At 33.7% G+C, this 14,307-nt stretch overlaps 1 protein-coding gene and 1 pseudogene across 1 annotated transcript in view; one reads left to right on the top strand and one right to left on the bottom strand.

The window, feature by feature from the left end:
- The first annotated feature begins 5,664 nt into the window (after positions 1-5,664).
- Positions 5,665-14,307, top strand: part of LOC107021415 (short transmembrane mitochondrial protein 1) — a 12,731-nt gene continuing 4,088 nt past the window's right edge. The window contains exon 1 of the mRNA XM_015222073.2: positions 5,665-5,965. Within this exon, the coding sequence (XP_015077559.1) occupies positions 5,772-5,945 (174 nt within the window). The 5' untranslated portion in view covers positions 5,665-5,771 and the 3' untranslated portion in view covers positions 5,946-5,965. The remainder of the gene's footprint in view (positions 5,966-14,307) is intronic.
- On the bottom strand, positions 5,972-9,146 carry LOC107021416 (annotated as a pseudogene).

Here is a 14,307-nt window from a genome sequence, read left to right as displayed (position 1 = left end):
AGTTCAGAGAGTCGATTTCAGTACCCAAATTTCAGAATTCTAAGTGTTTTGGAACGAGACCCCCTCGACGGTCCGTCGTGCCCATGACGGTCCGTCGTGGGTTCCGTCGACTCACACAGTTTTTTTTTTCCAGAAATAAAATATGCTGCTTAAAACGACTAAACAGGTCGTTACAGTAACTCATTATATAATTATACAATAACAAATATACTTGAATTTTTTTTTATTACTAAACAAATTATTTAATGAAAAAAAAAGAAGAAAAAATGTCAAAAAGAGAAAAAAAGATAAAAAGGACTGGAGACCATAGAGAGGTGCCATATCAGTTCCTCTATGATCATACAAATTAAAAACATTACAATTACAAATCATGAAGATCAAAACAGAAACCTAAGATGAAAACAAAATACATATCTTATGAAACTTATGAAGTTGGGAGGAAGAAGATCGGCTACTGAGGAAATAACTTGTGACAAAGATAAAGTATCAGAAGCCTAATAAAGTAACGCATTAAGTTGGATAATTAAGGAGATGTTAGTGGGCTTGATTTGAAACGTTTTGGATGGGTTGAATTTTAGAGGATGTGGGATGATTAATTAATTACTACTATTTAGTGTGATCTTTTAAAAGAAAAGTTATTATTATTTGGGATAATTGTATAGAATGGGAAATTAATAATATAAAATTAATATAGTAGCTACCGTTTGATTTACTTATGTTCCATAAAAAAACTGTTTATCAGTCCCTCTCTCCCTCATATTCTTGCTCGCCACTCTCCCTCTCTCGCTCGCCTCTCTCGCTTTATACAATAGAATTGTATAAATTGTATTTATAATTGTATAAAACGAGAGAAAATTGTATACTCACATGCAAAACATATATTTCCATCTTATACACTTATAATTATACAATAAAAGTACTTCCCTACCCAAGTCTCTTTGTCTTTCTCTCTTTCTCGTTTTATACAAATTCAAATTGTATATAATTTCTCTCTTTTTCATTTTATACAATTCAATTCAATTGTATATTCCCTGCCAAGTCTCTTTTGCCTTTCTTCCTTTCTCGTTTTATACAAATTCAAATTGTATATAATCGTCCTATACACTTATAATTATACAATTCGTTTTATATACTTTGTTTTATTTCAATTGTATAAGTATAGCGAATTATACATATATATGTTTGCTATGGAGCGCAATTATACAAATTTTGCTATAGCATACAAATATGAATTTTGTGTTTGTTATATGTGAAAGTTAGCCTTTTTATTTTGGATAAAAACACAGATTTTTTATTTAATTAAAAAGATAAAATAAGGAATTCCAAATGCTGGCCATTGGAGGCTGCCATATCAGCAGTTTTACATTCAAATTTATATAGATATATAGATTTCTCAACATTATACTTGAATGTTCAAACTCGTCCCGAAAATATACTTTTCGGATGAGGCGAGGAGTTTATTATTAAGAATAGAAATGGAGGAAAATACGGTTTAATAGGTCAAATAAAGCAGATAAAGATATATTTTTTGATAAAATTTTCGATGTAAGTTAATCAAATTAGTTGATTTTAAAAGCTATTGATATAGAGGCAGATGGAAGAACTGTTTCACTTCAGTTTACCATAGCAACTAAATTAGTTCAATTTGGTTTGATTTTTTCAACTTCAATTCAAATTATTTTTATGTTTTTAAAATGATTCTTTTTTGTGAATAATAAAAAAATGATGACCAAATAAAAATATAAGAAGTAAAACATTTAAATGTGATCACTGATCAACAACACCTAACCCTACCCCCACGTGCCATGACATTTACGAGTTGCGATTTTTAATTTTCCTAACAGAAATCAATAATTCAACACTCGACGACTATTGGCTCAAATATACAAAAACGGATAAAAAAAAGAAAGACTTATTAATGATATATTTTAAAAAGTTTATATATATAGGGTTCTTAGTGCACCAAAATTGAACCAAAAAACTAATGAAAAAAAATCAAAATCGAACTTTTGGGTTATTCGACACTCGAAAGAAGAAGTAGAAAAAGAATTCAGATTAATCAGATTAACAAGTTGTTGTCTTCCGAATGTCCAACCGATTAACTAATTTTTTCTATGTACTCACTGAATCAAAGAATAAAAAAATGCTAAAATCAAATCCAAAAAATAAAAGAGTTGAATTATTTTAATTAGATCCGATTTTTTCATATTTTGATATTTATGCCCATTCCTAGGCAATGGTGAAAAGTTATTCTATTTTCTTATTTTCTAACTCTTTGGTGAATAGTTGAACGATAAATTGTTAATAAAACATGCTTGACAGTTCAATTTAAGTGATATTTTCAACTTGTCAAGAATCTGAAATATCCTTCTATATTAATGGGTCGTTTGGTAAAGTTTATAAAAATAATATTTAATAAAGTATATAAATAATGCTTGTATTATTAATGTTATTAGTTATGTATATATGTTTTTATGCATTATTTAGTTTGGTGTATTAAAAATAGTATGGATTATATAAAAATGTTTATTTACAAAAGTAACCTCCACAATTGTGGTGGAAAAAATATAAAAGTGTTCTTGAGGGGAAATTCGGTCTTTAACCATGCTAATGCATGTGTTAAATTTCTTTGCATTACTAATAACTGGAAATCTACGGTATTAGTAATACACTCCTCAATACACAAATGCAATTATAAGTTATACTATCTCCGTCATGTATTGTTTGTCATGTCACGTTTTTCGAAAGTCAATTTGACTCATTTTCAAAGTTAAATTAGATCACATTAATTCGATATTTTAAACAAAAAAATTAGATATTCTAAAATTATATGAAAAGTACTATAAATTACAATTTTTTGCATATTAATATGATGAAAATACATCTTAAATTGTTAGTCAAAGTTTTTTTAGTATAACTCTAAAAATAGAAATCATGACAAACAATTTCGGGCGAATGAAGTACTTAACATGAAAAAGTGTACCAAACAAGAGACTACTTATACATAAAACTAATACATCCATTATTTTTGCTAATACACTTTACCAAATGAACCCAATAAATTGCATCATTTGTTAATATATGCGGTTAGTTTACATGTTTCTATCATCATGTTTGGATATATTATTTGACAAAAGAAAAAAAAAAACTCAAGACAAATTTTGTACTTTATACTTTGCAATCCTTTAATTTCTATAGTTATTGATACAATCCGACAATTTAAAAATCGTGAAGGTACTGATGTGCCTTGAATTTATAATACACCTTATGTCTTTTACTTAATGTTTTCATCATTTTTTATGCTTATATTTAGTTTATTTTATGTTATTTTATTGATTTGTAGATTTTTCATGTTAAATGATAAATTAATGAAAAATACAATTAAGTTGTTGGTTTTGAATGCTTACGAGTGAAATCATGATCGCATATCAATCAACATACCAAAGACCAGATTGTGAAAAATCATAGAGGATGTCATTTAGGAACCTACAAGATTATCAAAACATAAAAGAAAAATATAATTCTCAAACCAATTGACGATCAAATATATAAAGCTGAAGATCATAATTGAGCTTGTAACAGACAAAATAGATCGTGAATGCTATCCAGGCACACAAAACAAATCTATAACATAAGTTCAAGAAACCCTAATATGCAGTCCATGGTGATGCAAGTAAGATTCATAACCCGCACATTGATCAACGACCATGGATGGGATCGTGAAGTATGTCGACGGTCTAACTTAGGATTCTTGGATCATCATTATTATATATAGACGTTAGATTTGAGTTGAAGAGAGTTGATAATTTTTATAGTTTAGTCTTAGTTCTCTGCTAGTCGATTTACACTTTTTCTAGTCCTTCTGCTATCTACTAATTTTATTATTCTATTCTATTTTTAATTATTTTTAGTTGACTCATGGACGGTCCAACCCAAATTACTTAAGCCCAGTGGACCAACAGGCTCACTTGTTTCGCGCTAAAAGTCCTGTTCTTAAATAAACTTTAATTTTTTTAGGTCAACCATATTAAATTGAGCAACTTTCACATATAACAAACACAAAATTCATATTTGTATGTTATAGCAAAGTTTGCATAATTGCGCTCCGTAGCAAACATAAATATGTATAATTTGCTATACATATACAAAAAAATCAATTGTAAATTATGCAAACTTAAATATGTATAATTTGCTATACATATAAAAAAAAAACCAATTGTATAATTCACTATGCATATACAAATGCAAGCAGTTGTATACAAATCAATTTTATAATATGTGTATGTATAAAACGCGAAAGAGAGAAAGACGAAAGAAAATTGGGCAGGAAAATATTTGTATTTTATAATTATAAGTGTATAGGATGAAGATATATGTATCTGCAAGTGTATATACAATTTTCTCTCGCTTTATACAAACAAAAACACAATTTATACATTTCGTTTCTGTTTGTATAAGCGATAGAGGCGAGGGTCGCGAGCGAGATCTGGGAGAGTGGCGAGCGAGATCTGGGAGAGGGGAGAGAGAGGAACGAAAATATATGTATATATACAAATTTCTTGTTTTATTCAAACAGAAACGCATTTTATACACTTGTGTTGTATAAAAGTGAGAGGGAGCTAGAAAGATATGGAGCGAGAGAGGGAGAGTGGCGAGTGAGAGTTTGAGGGAGAGAGGTGACTGACAACAGTTTGCTATAGGGCACAATTAAATCAAAGTGTGATTATAACATTTAATTTGATTTATTAATCTGCCATTATATACAATTTTTCGTATTAAATCACAAGTTGGCCAAACCAACTCAATGGGCCCATCATATATTAGCAACTATAGTTTTGCCTTAAGTAACTTTTGCATTAATTAAACACGACTTTTGTAAGACTTGAGAGAAGTATTAAAATACTTTTGAACTTGATTTGAATTGTTAGTTTTGTTTCCCAATTATTGACAATCTTAAAAATATTCCTTTACTTGGCTAATTAAACTTGATTACACTTTGATCTTGTCACATTGGTGAAATACACTCTTGATCTTGCCACATTGGTGAAGTACACTCTTAAATTTTCGACAAATTTAGGGTTGTTTTCAACATTTTTCTCGACTTTTTAGTGAGAGTCTCATGCTCCTAGAAGATTTTGAAACCACTTTTTATACAATGTGATAGATTGGCTTGGTGTATTTAATCAGTTAATCAAGTAGATGAGTATTTTTAAGATTGTCAAAAGTTTAGAGATGAAACTAACCATTTATGCCAAGTTCAGATGCGTTTTCAATATTTTTCTCATAAAACTTTTTTAGAAAGCTCTCACCTTGACGCATAACTTGTGCCATTGAACATATGTAGTGTAGTATAACTTGTGCCATTGAACATATGTAGGTGTAGTATAACTTGTGCCATTTAACTTGTGACATATTGCATAATGTGGGCTACTAAAAGTTTGCTCCATGCCCCACTAAACTTGTATCTTGGACTAACCTTATGCTATGAGATATAACGTGTGTTATTAAAGCTAATATACTTATTCCTTTGTGACTTTTCTTTTTTCACTCTCATTTACATTTTTGATTTTTTTATATACTCAAAGTGTTGATGATAAAAATTAAAAATCAGCATTTTTGAGGGGCAAAAATTAAAACAACTACCAAAATAGGGATATTTATGCCATAAGCCCTTCAAATTTTAAAAAATACCAAGTCCAAGGCAACTCCCAGAGTAGAAGAAGGTGACCTGCAAATTCAAGTTTGAGTAGTCGCGGGATCGGAAGAAGGTGATGGGGATTATAAGGAGCAGTTTCTCATTGATAGCAGGAACTGTTTGCGGTATTTACATAGCTCAGAACTACAATGTCCCCAACATTAACAAGCTTATACAGAATGCATTATTCAAAGCCAAAGATGTAGAAGAGAAATATCGCAAGCCTCCTAAGCCTGGCGATCGTCTTTAGATTCACTCTCCTTATTTCAGGTTAACAAATTCTTCTTCCTTTCAAATGTAAATTCGAATAATTCTAACAGTAACTCAAACAATCATTAATTTTGTGATCTGTACACCATGCTTGATGGTAGACTGAAATCTTCGAGTAAATTTGAGCTGATAATGATGGTTTTTGTTCGCCTTTTTATTAATATTGCTTAATTTGTGTAATTAGGTTAGTTGCTGTGGGTGGTGCTCGACGGTCTAGTTAGGCGTTAAGGTTTAGCAGGATTTAGGGTGTGTTTGGTACGAAGGAAAATGTTTTCCATGGAAAATGTTTTCTAGAAAAACAAGTTGATTTCTAACTTATTTTCTCATGTTTGGTTAGCGAGTGGAAAATATTTTTCGGAAAACAATTTCTAGCGTTTGGTTGGTGAGTGAGGAATTTTTTTAGGAAAATAATTTTCTATGCTCTTTCACCCCCAACCCCCTCCCTACTAGATCTTGATATTTTTCTATTATTTCTACACAAACTATCAAATACTAATCCTTTGAAATAAGATCTCTAATTTTGCAATGAATATAAGATATTTTATGTATCGAACTGTCGTTTTAATCAAGAAATAACTTGAAAACAGCGTACAATACATTAGTACATGCTTTTAGCTAACACTATACTATACAGTGAGCCTTGAAGTTTTTCACATTATTGTGCACAATTGCTCATCTCTGTACACCACACACATATCAAACAGTAAGTTGTACAAACATATCATAATAATATAATTGTGAATACTTATTTCAATAACACCATTAAATCAACAAACTAACAATTTGTAAACATGTAAAACAACTTTCTCTCAAGCACACAAATCAAATTCAAGCAAAAAGATATCAAGTCCTCTAATAATAGTAGTACTATATAGAGTTATGTTCTTCCTATTCACTTATATATTCTATTTATGTAGTCGCTTGAACCTTTCCAACCAAACCTTACGAAGATTTTGATTTTTAGCCATGAATCCCTTAGCTAAAGTATCACTTTGTACCAAATAGTCAAAAGCATCCCCTAAGAACTCTTCCCCATAACCTTCAATTGCCATAACTTCTTCATACAACCTTGTCACATCTAATCGGCTATCAGCTATCTTACTTATTGCTGCTGCCACCTCCAAGTTTTGTTGAAATATCACCGACCACATCTTGCACATCAGAAGGACGATTTCTTTTACGACTTGACTTGACTTGAGAAGTTTCAATCACATCTTGCACTCCATTCTCCTTAGATGGTCCTTCAATCTCATCTTCATTACCTTTCTCTGAACTACAATCCAAGCCTATATCTTCAAACGACTTAGCACAATCACCCCTAGCTCGATCATTCCCACAGACAAGAGACATTTCTTCAAACTTATCAATCGTCTTGTTTATGAGCTTATCATGACTAGGATGCGCCTACAATATAAATGACAAAAATATGCTATTAAACAAGAGACATCAACATATAACACAATTATAACATAAACTTCATGAAATGGCGAAATATAGAACTAAAACCACCCCCTCTCTCTTTTCTTCTTTTCCTATAAAACTAAAGCCTCAACTCTTTAATTTCTCACAAACAAAAAAACAGAGTTCAAGTCAAAATTAATATCTAAGATATTTCATGAATATCTTGAATATTCATAGAATTGCATAAACGACGTCAATACTGATTACAACAACCTTATCTGAATATGCATTGTATACACTCTGGGACTGGCAGTAATCATCTTCAAGTTGTCATCTCATCCAAGACCACTTTTGTTTAGTAGAGTTTGCACTATATTCCATGTGCTTCTTAGCGTTTTGAGATGATTCTCCACATGCTTTGGAGAACAGTCCATTCCTAATTGTTCATTAATGGCATTCGAAACACGATTGAATGAGATAACCTTAAACTGATTGGTTGATTTATTTCCCTGCTTCACTTCATCCGCTAAGATCTCCAACATCAAATATTCCATTGGCTTTGACCACCTAAACTGCTTCTCTCCTTTTTTGCCCATTATTTACTGTTACAGAAAACATTCAAACATAAGAAAGACTCCCCCACTCTCCAAGTTGAGGCTTTTGTTTAAAAATCTGATTCAAACAACCACTTTTAAACTAGAAATCAACTTTTTTCATGTGAGAAAAGTAATATCACAATATAGGCAGTCACTCATATAACATTCATAAGAAAGTTTACTCTCCTACTTCCAACATAATGAACAAGTAGGGAGCAGGGTGATTAACATCCATACAAGGAAATAAAGGACAGTGAAATAAAGGACAATGATCACAACCAATTTTTAGAGCAATGAACACAATATTCGGATGATTTTCTAAATCAATTTCAGCAAAGCGACCAGTAAAGAATAAACATTCAACAGGGAAGTCAAAACTTTGAAGTAGAAACTACAAAAACGTATTACTCCCAATCTAATCCCATAACTGGTTAAACAAATGACTCTTTGACAACAAACAGAAGCAAACAATAATGCAAAGATATCTGTCTGCTACTATAGCCAATGGTAAAGTAAACAACAATAGTGTTAAAAGCAGCAAGATACAGTTCACCAAATCAGGCCATCTAATAATTAAATCAGGAACTTTGACTTGATAGTTATACCTACTCTTTAAGAATATCTAATTCCAGTCAGACATCTTAATACACTAAAGTTTCCTATTCCTCCTCCTATCATAATCGGTAAACATGGCATGAGCAAAGGCATCTCTTTTCGACGACCATTCTCTAGCTTCTTCACGCCTCTCTCTTTGGGTTTGATAGCTTTGACTCCCTTGAGAGCTTTGAGTAATTTGAACATTTTGAGGTTGAACTAGTGGTTCCACATCTACTTCTTGAATTATCATGTCGTTAGGCTCCAAATCAATTATGTGATTATGTAAAATGCATGAAGCTAATACCACATCCACTTGAGTTTTAAAGTCCCAAGGGTTCATTATCAATTACACGAAATCGTCGCTTGAGAATAGCAAAGGCATGTTCAACTGAGGATCTCAATGATGCATGCCGAAGATTGAATAATTCCTTTTCATTTTGGGGTGGACGATCACTATACTCTTGTAAGTGATAGCGTACTCCATGATAAGGAGGAATGAATCCCTTACGAAGTCCATATCCCGCATCTCCAAGATAAAATTTATCTACAAAGTCATGATATAGTTAATTAATATACGTTGTCCACCTAATTTTTTCGATAAACTATTTTAGATTGAATAAGATACCTTGGGGGATTTGAAACCCATCTGGTCTCTCTAATGCATCATTTAATATGCGAGAGTCATGAGCAGATCCTTCCCAACCAGCTATTACATACGTGAACTTCAAATTAAAGTTGATGGCAGCCAATACATTTTGTGCTGTTGTGCCTTTTCGACCACGAAATCTACTTTGTTGTTCAATAGGAACGGATGCAAGCACATGTGTGAGGGGTGAAATTCGCTTGTTGCGCGTCGGCCTCTTTTCCAGAAAATGATTTCTGCAGATTTGTTACGGAAGTCGTTTTCCGCTGATTTTAGGAAAACAAGTCGTTTAAGAAAATGTTTTCCCAACATTTTGTTGCAAGCAAACAAAAGAAAATAGGAAAATGTTTTCCAGAAAATATTTTCCTACATACCAAACACACCCTTAGACCAATTCCCCTTTCCTGTTTGAGGCGGAGAATTCAAATTGTAGACCAGTCTTCGCTGGCAATTTTTGAATTTAGACAGAGATCAATCATATTACATTTTAAGCAATAATTTTTGTGTTAAATCAGAATATCTGTACAATATATTTCTTGAGGAATTTGCGTTGCTATGCATCCATCCTGGTGGAATGTTTACCAGCAATCTAATTTTGTTAATCTGGAAACCTAGGAAGTATCTAAATAGTTGTATATTTTTCTGCTAGGCTGTTACCATATTGTAATGGTTTATTGGTTAAGATTTATCTACATTTTGACCTTTCACATGAAATTTACAGCAGAAGGATAATTTTTGATAGCCTGACGAGAGAACTTTTGGAATATTGTTTGGGTGCGGATACCATCTCATTTCCTAATTGGGACTCAGCCATCTAGCTTCACTTGATTTTTCAGAACATAATAAGCATGATTACTATTGGAATGTCTTTCCTCATTACTGACACTGCTCAACAGTTATTACCTATTTGGTGATGTGTTTTGTCCAATTATTTGACCGTCAGATATGTGTGCTTTGTGAACCCTTAATGCTCTGAAGAGAGTGCAGTTTCTGGGTGGTAAAAACAGTCTATCTTTAATGTGTCTGTTTTGAAAGATCTTTTGGAAAAGTTTTTGTAAGATTATAGTGTGAAAAACAAAAACTATCTTCTGAAACAGTTGACTGTTATAGATGTTTTCTGAAAATATAAACTAAATTGCAAGCCATGATTTTGCACAAGTATCACCTAGACCCATGTCATTTGCTACAACTCCATTATGATGTAAACATTGTATCCAAAAAAAATATGTATTTGCCTGGCGAATCATATAAATATAAAGTTAAGGATTAGTTCGAGAGAAGCCCTCAGGACTTAGTTCAAGTGGCAAAGGTTGTGTGGGATTTGTGACTTTGGTCATAGGCTTGAGCCTTGCGCCATGCAAACTAAATCTGCATTTAAGTGGAGAAAGGTAGAGGGGCAAGGCCATTTGGGCTGCGGCTGGCCCTAAGGGTTGGCCCCAAACCTTTTCTTGGCCATCAAAAAGAAAGGAAATGATTAGTCAAGAGAAATAATTGTTGTACATTTTGGGAAAATGCATAACAAGAAAGAAATAAAAATAACTTGGGTTATTATGTGATTTATTAGTATTATAAAAGTCTAAGTTGGTAGCCTATGAGAATTCTTTTACATAATAAATGGAAAGATGATTTTTTTAAAAAAAAAAAGAGGATTGGGTAAAAATGATAACATTTAAAAGTTTTTGCAAATTGTTTTTAGGTTTATGGTGGGAACCATGATTATTTGTTTTTGTTTTTGTGAAAAAAATGGGTCTTATGACCTCTAGACTTGTCTGAAGTGGAATTATTACCACCCTGAGGGAACAACAATCAAATTTAAGCTGGCCAGTGTAACTCACGCGCTGCCACCTAGTTTCATGTCAGTTTTCTTTTACCAAACTTTACTTCTGCTTTCTTTTTCAGTTGTTTATCCTACCATCTTCTCCTTTTCATTTTCTTTGATTTCAACCCTGCCCACTTAAGATTTCATCTTCTTCTCCAAACTCCAAACACAAACTTGTCTCATGACATGCCAATTGCTCACAAATTGTTTCCAGGAACAATCATAGTACGAATATCCGTAAAGAAACTACCATGTTTAGGCACGCAAAGAACCAGTGAAACTCCAATATTGGCAAACCCTGTGTTTGCTGACAAGGCTCGTAGTCCTTGGTAATGGAAAGGGAAGATGAATAGCTGAAGAGATCTCATGGAGGCAAAAATCTAGATGCTTATGGCTTAAAGAGGGGGACAAGAACACAAAGTTCTTTCAGAGAATGGCCAATTCATATAGAACGGGTAATTCTATTGACAGACTGAGAATAGGAGATGAACTAATTGAAGATAAAGGAAGGATACAGAATGGCATTCTGGAGTATTATCAACAAATATACAAGGAAGCTGAATCCTGGAGACCCTCAGCTGTTTTTGAGAACATGTCCACCCTAAGTATAGAAGAAAAGGAGGAACTTGAACTTTCTTTCACTGAACTGGAGATCTTTAATGCTCTTATGGCTTGTGCCCTTGACAAAGCCCCAGGACCTGATGGTTATACCATGGCTTTCTTCCAAAAATCATGGTGCTTCATTAAAGAGGATATACTAGCAGCTTTCAATTACTTTCACCAGAATTGCCAAATGGTGAGGTCTTGTAATGCTTCTTTTATTGCTCTAATCCCAAAGAAGAAAGGTGTTGTAGAGCTTAAAGACTATCGGCCTATAAGCCTCATAGGTAGTGTCTATAAGTTGTTGGCTAAAATCCTAGCAGAAAGGATGAAAAGGGTGATGAATTCTTTAGTCTCGGGGCAGCAGAGTGCTTTATTAAAGAATAGGCAAATAACTGATGCATCCTTGATTGCTAATGAGGTGTTAGACTGGAGAATCAAGAGTGGTGAGTCTAGGATCTTATGTAAATTGGACATAGAGAAAGCCTTTGACCAACTTAACTGGGCCTATCTAGTCAATATACTGAAACAAATGGGATTTGGTGATAGGTGGATAAGATGGATATACTTCTGCATTTCAACAGTGAAGTTCTCAGTTTTGATCAACAGAAGTCCAGTTGGATTTTTCTCTACTCAAAAGGGGTTGAGGCAGGGGGATCCACTCTCTCCTTATCTATTCATTCTGGCTATGGAAGGACTATCTCAGTTACTAGCTAGGGCTAAAGAACTTCAATGGATTCAAGGATTTCAAGTAGGCAGCAATCCAGCCACCACTGTCAATGTATCTCACCTTCTTTATGCGGATAACACTCTCATTTTTTGTGGAGCTGACAGGCAACAAGTCTCTAATCTAAACACCACCCTTATAGTTTTTGAAGCTATCTCCGGACTTTATATTAACATGCTCAAAAGTGCTATATATCCAGTTAATCAGGTGGACAATCTAGAGGAACTTGCTGGCATACTTAGTTGTAAAATAGGATCGTTACCCACCACCTATCTAGGTCTTCCCTTGGGGGCAAGTTTCAAATCTTCTGGAATTTGGAACGGAGTTATTGAAAAAATGGAAAAGAGACTTGCTACATGGAAAAAGCAATACCTCTCCATGGGAGGTAGGCTCACTCTCATCAACAGTGTACTAGATAGTATTCCTATGTACTACATGTCTCTATTTCCAATACCAGGTTCAATTTTGAAACAAATAGATAGGCTCAAAAGGAGATTTCTATGGGAAGGAAATAGTCTCACTCACAAGTACTCTCTAGTTAAATGGAAATCAGTAACTCAACCTAAGTTTCAAGGAGGCTTGGGAATCAGAAATCTCCAACTTCACAATTAGAGCTTACTCATGAAGTGGCTCTGGAGATATGGACAAACTGAGGCTGGATTTTGGAGAGACATCATCAAGGCTAAATATGGCAGTCAAGATCACTGGTGTCCAATGAAAAGCACTGAACCCCATGGTGTTGGGTTCTGGGAACAAAAGCAGTTTCAAAGATAATTTCTTCGAGGAAGTATCCTTCAAGGCTGGTAATGGACTCAAGATCAGATTTTGGCAAGACAGATGGCTTGGGAACTCTAGGCTAAAAGACTATTTCCCCTCCTTGTTCCAGATAGCCTCCAACAAAGAAGCAACTATAGCCCAGTACAGAGACAACAACCATTGGACACCTATTTTCAGAAGGAACTTCCAGGATTGGGAGATTAATGACCTCCTTTCCCTCTTAGAAACTCTGCAAAACACTACATTGGTGGTCGAAGATCAAGACAAGATTCTTTGGGGTAATTCTAAGGAGAAGACCTACACTGTGAAAGAATGTTACAAAAATTTGAGCTCCCAGAATGGCATTCTACTAATTTGGCCTTGGAAACATGTCTGGAAAACTAGGCAACCCCTCAGAGTTTCTTGTTTCACCTGGACAGCCTTGAAGGAAGCATGTCTAACACAAGACAACCTCAGGAAAAAAGGTGTAATCCTCATAAACAGATGTGTCATGTGCAAGCAAACCAATGAGAGTGTTAATCACCTTTTTTTGCAATGCCCTGCAACAATTAGCTTATGGTATTATTTCTACTCTATGCTTGGCCTACAATGGGTAATGCCCTACAACATGAAGGATGCTTATGCCAGCTGAATATTGTGGAAAGTTGACAAATCCATCAGAAAGATCTGGAGAATGATCCCAGCAACCATTTTTTGGAGCATATGGAAAGAGAGAAACAACAGATGCTTTAATGGAATATCAACCTCTTTATGCACTCTTAAAGCCCAATGTCTATTTAGTTTATTTAGCTGGCACTTTTATGCCAATGTAAACAGTGTGGATAACCTATCGGATTTTGTTAGTTCCCTATCTCTAGTACAGTAGTGTAGTAGGGTTCCCTATTGATTGTTTCACAAGTTTTTGCCAAGCTAGCTCCATATTTTCTGTTTGGAGCAGCTTTTTTTGCACAAGGTGCTTTTGTAACTTCGCATCTTCTTGATGCTTTCTAATATCATTTAATTACTTTATCAAAAAAAAAAAATGCTTTCCAATTTTCTCATGTTTGGTTAGGTCAAATGTTTTGGAAAATGTTTTCCAAATCAACTCATTTTCCACAAATTGAAGGAAAATGACTTCCCTTCAATACTTAAGGAAAACATTTTTCAAAACTCTCTTCCAACCTTCCCCTACCCACCCACCCT

Source organism: Solanum pennellii, chromosome 6, assembly GCF_001406875.1.
Source record: "Solanum pennellii chromosome 6, SPENNV200".
NCBI lineage: Eukaryota > Viridiplantae > Streptophyta > Magnoliopsida > Solanales > Solanaceae > Solanum > Solanum pennellii.
This window is presented reverse-complemented; position numbering and strand designations above follow the sequence as displayed.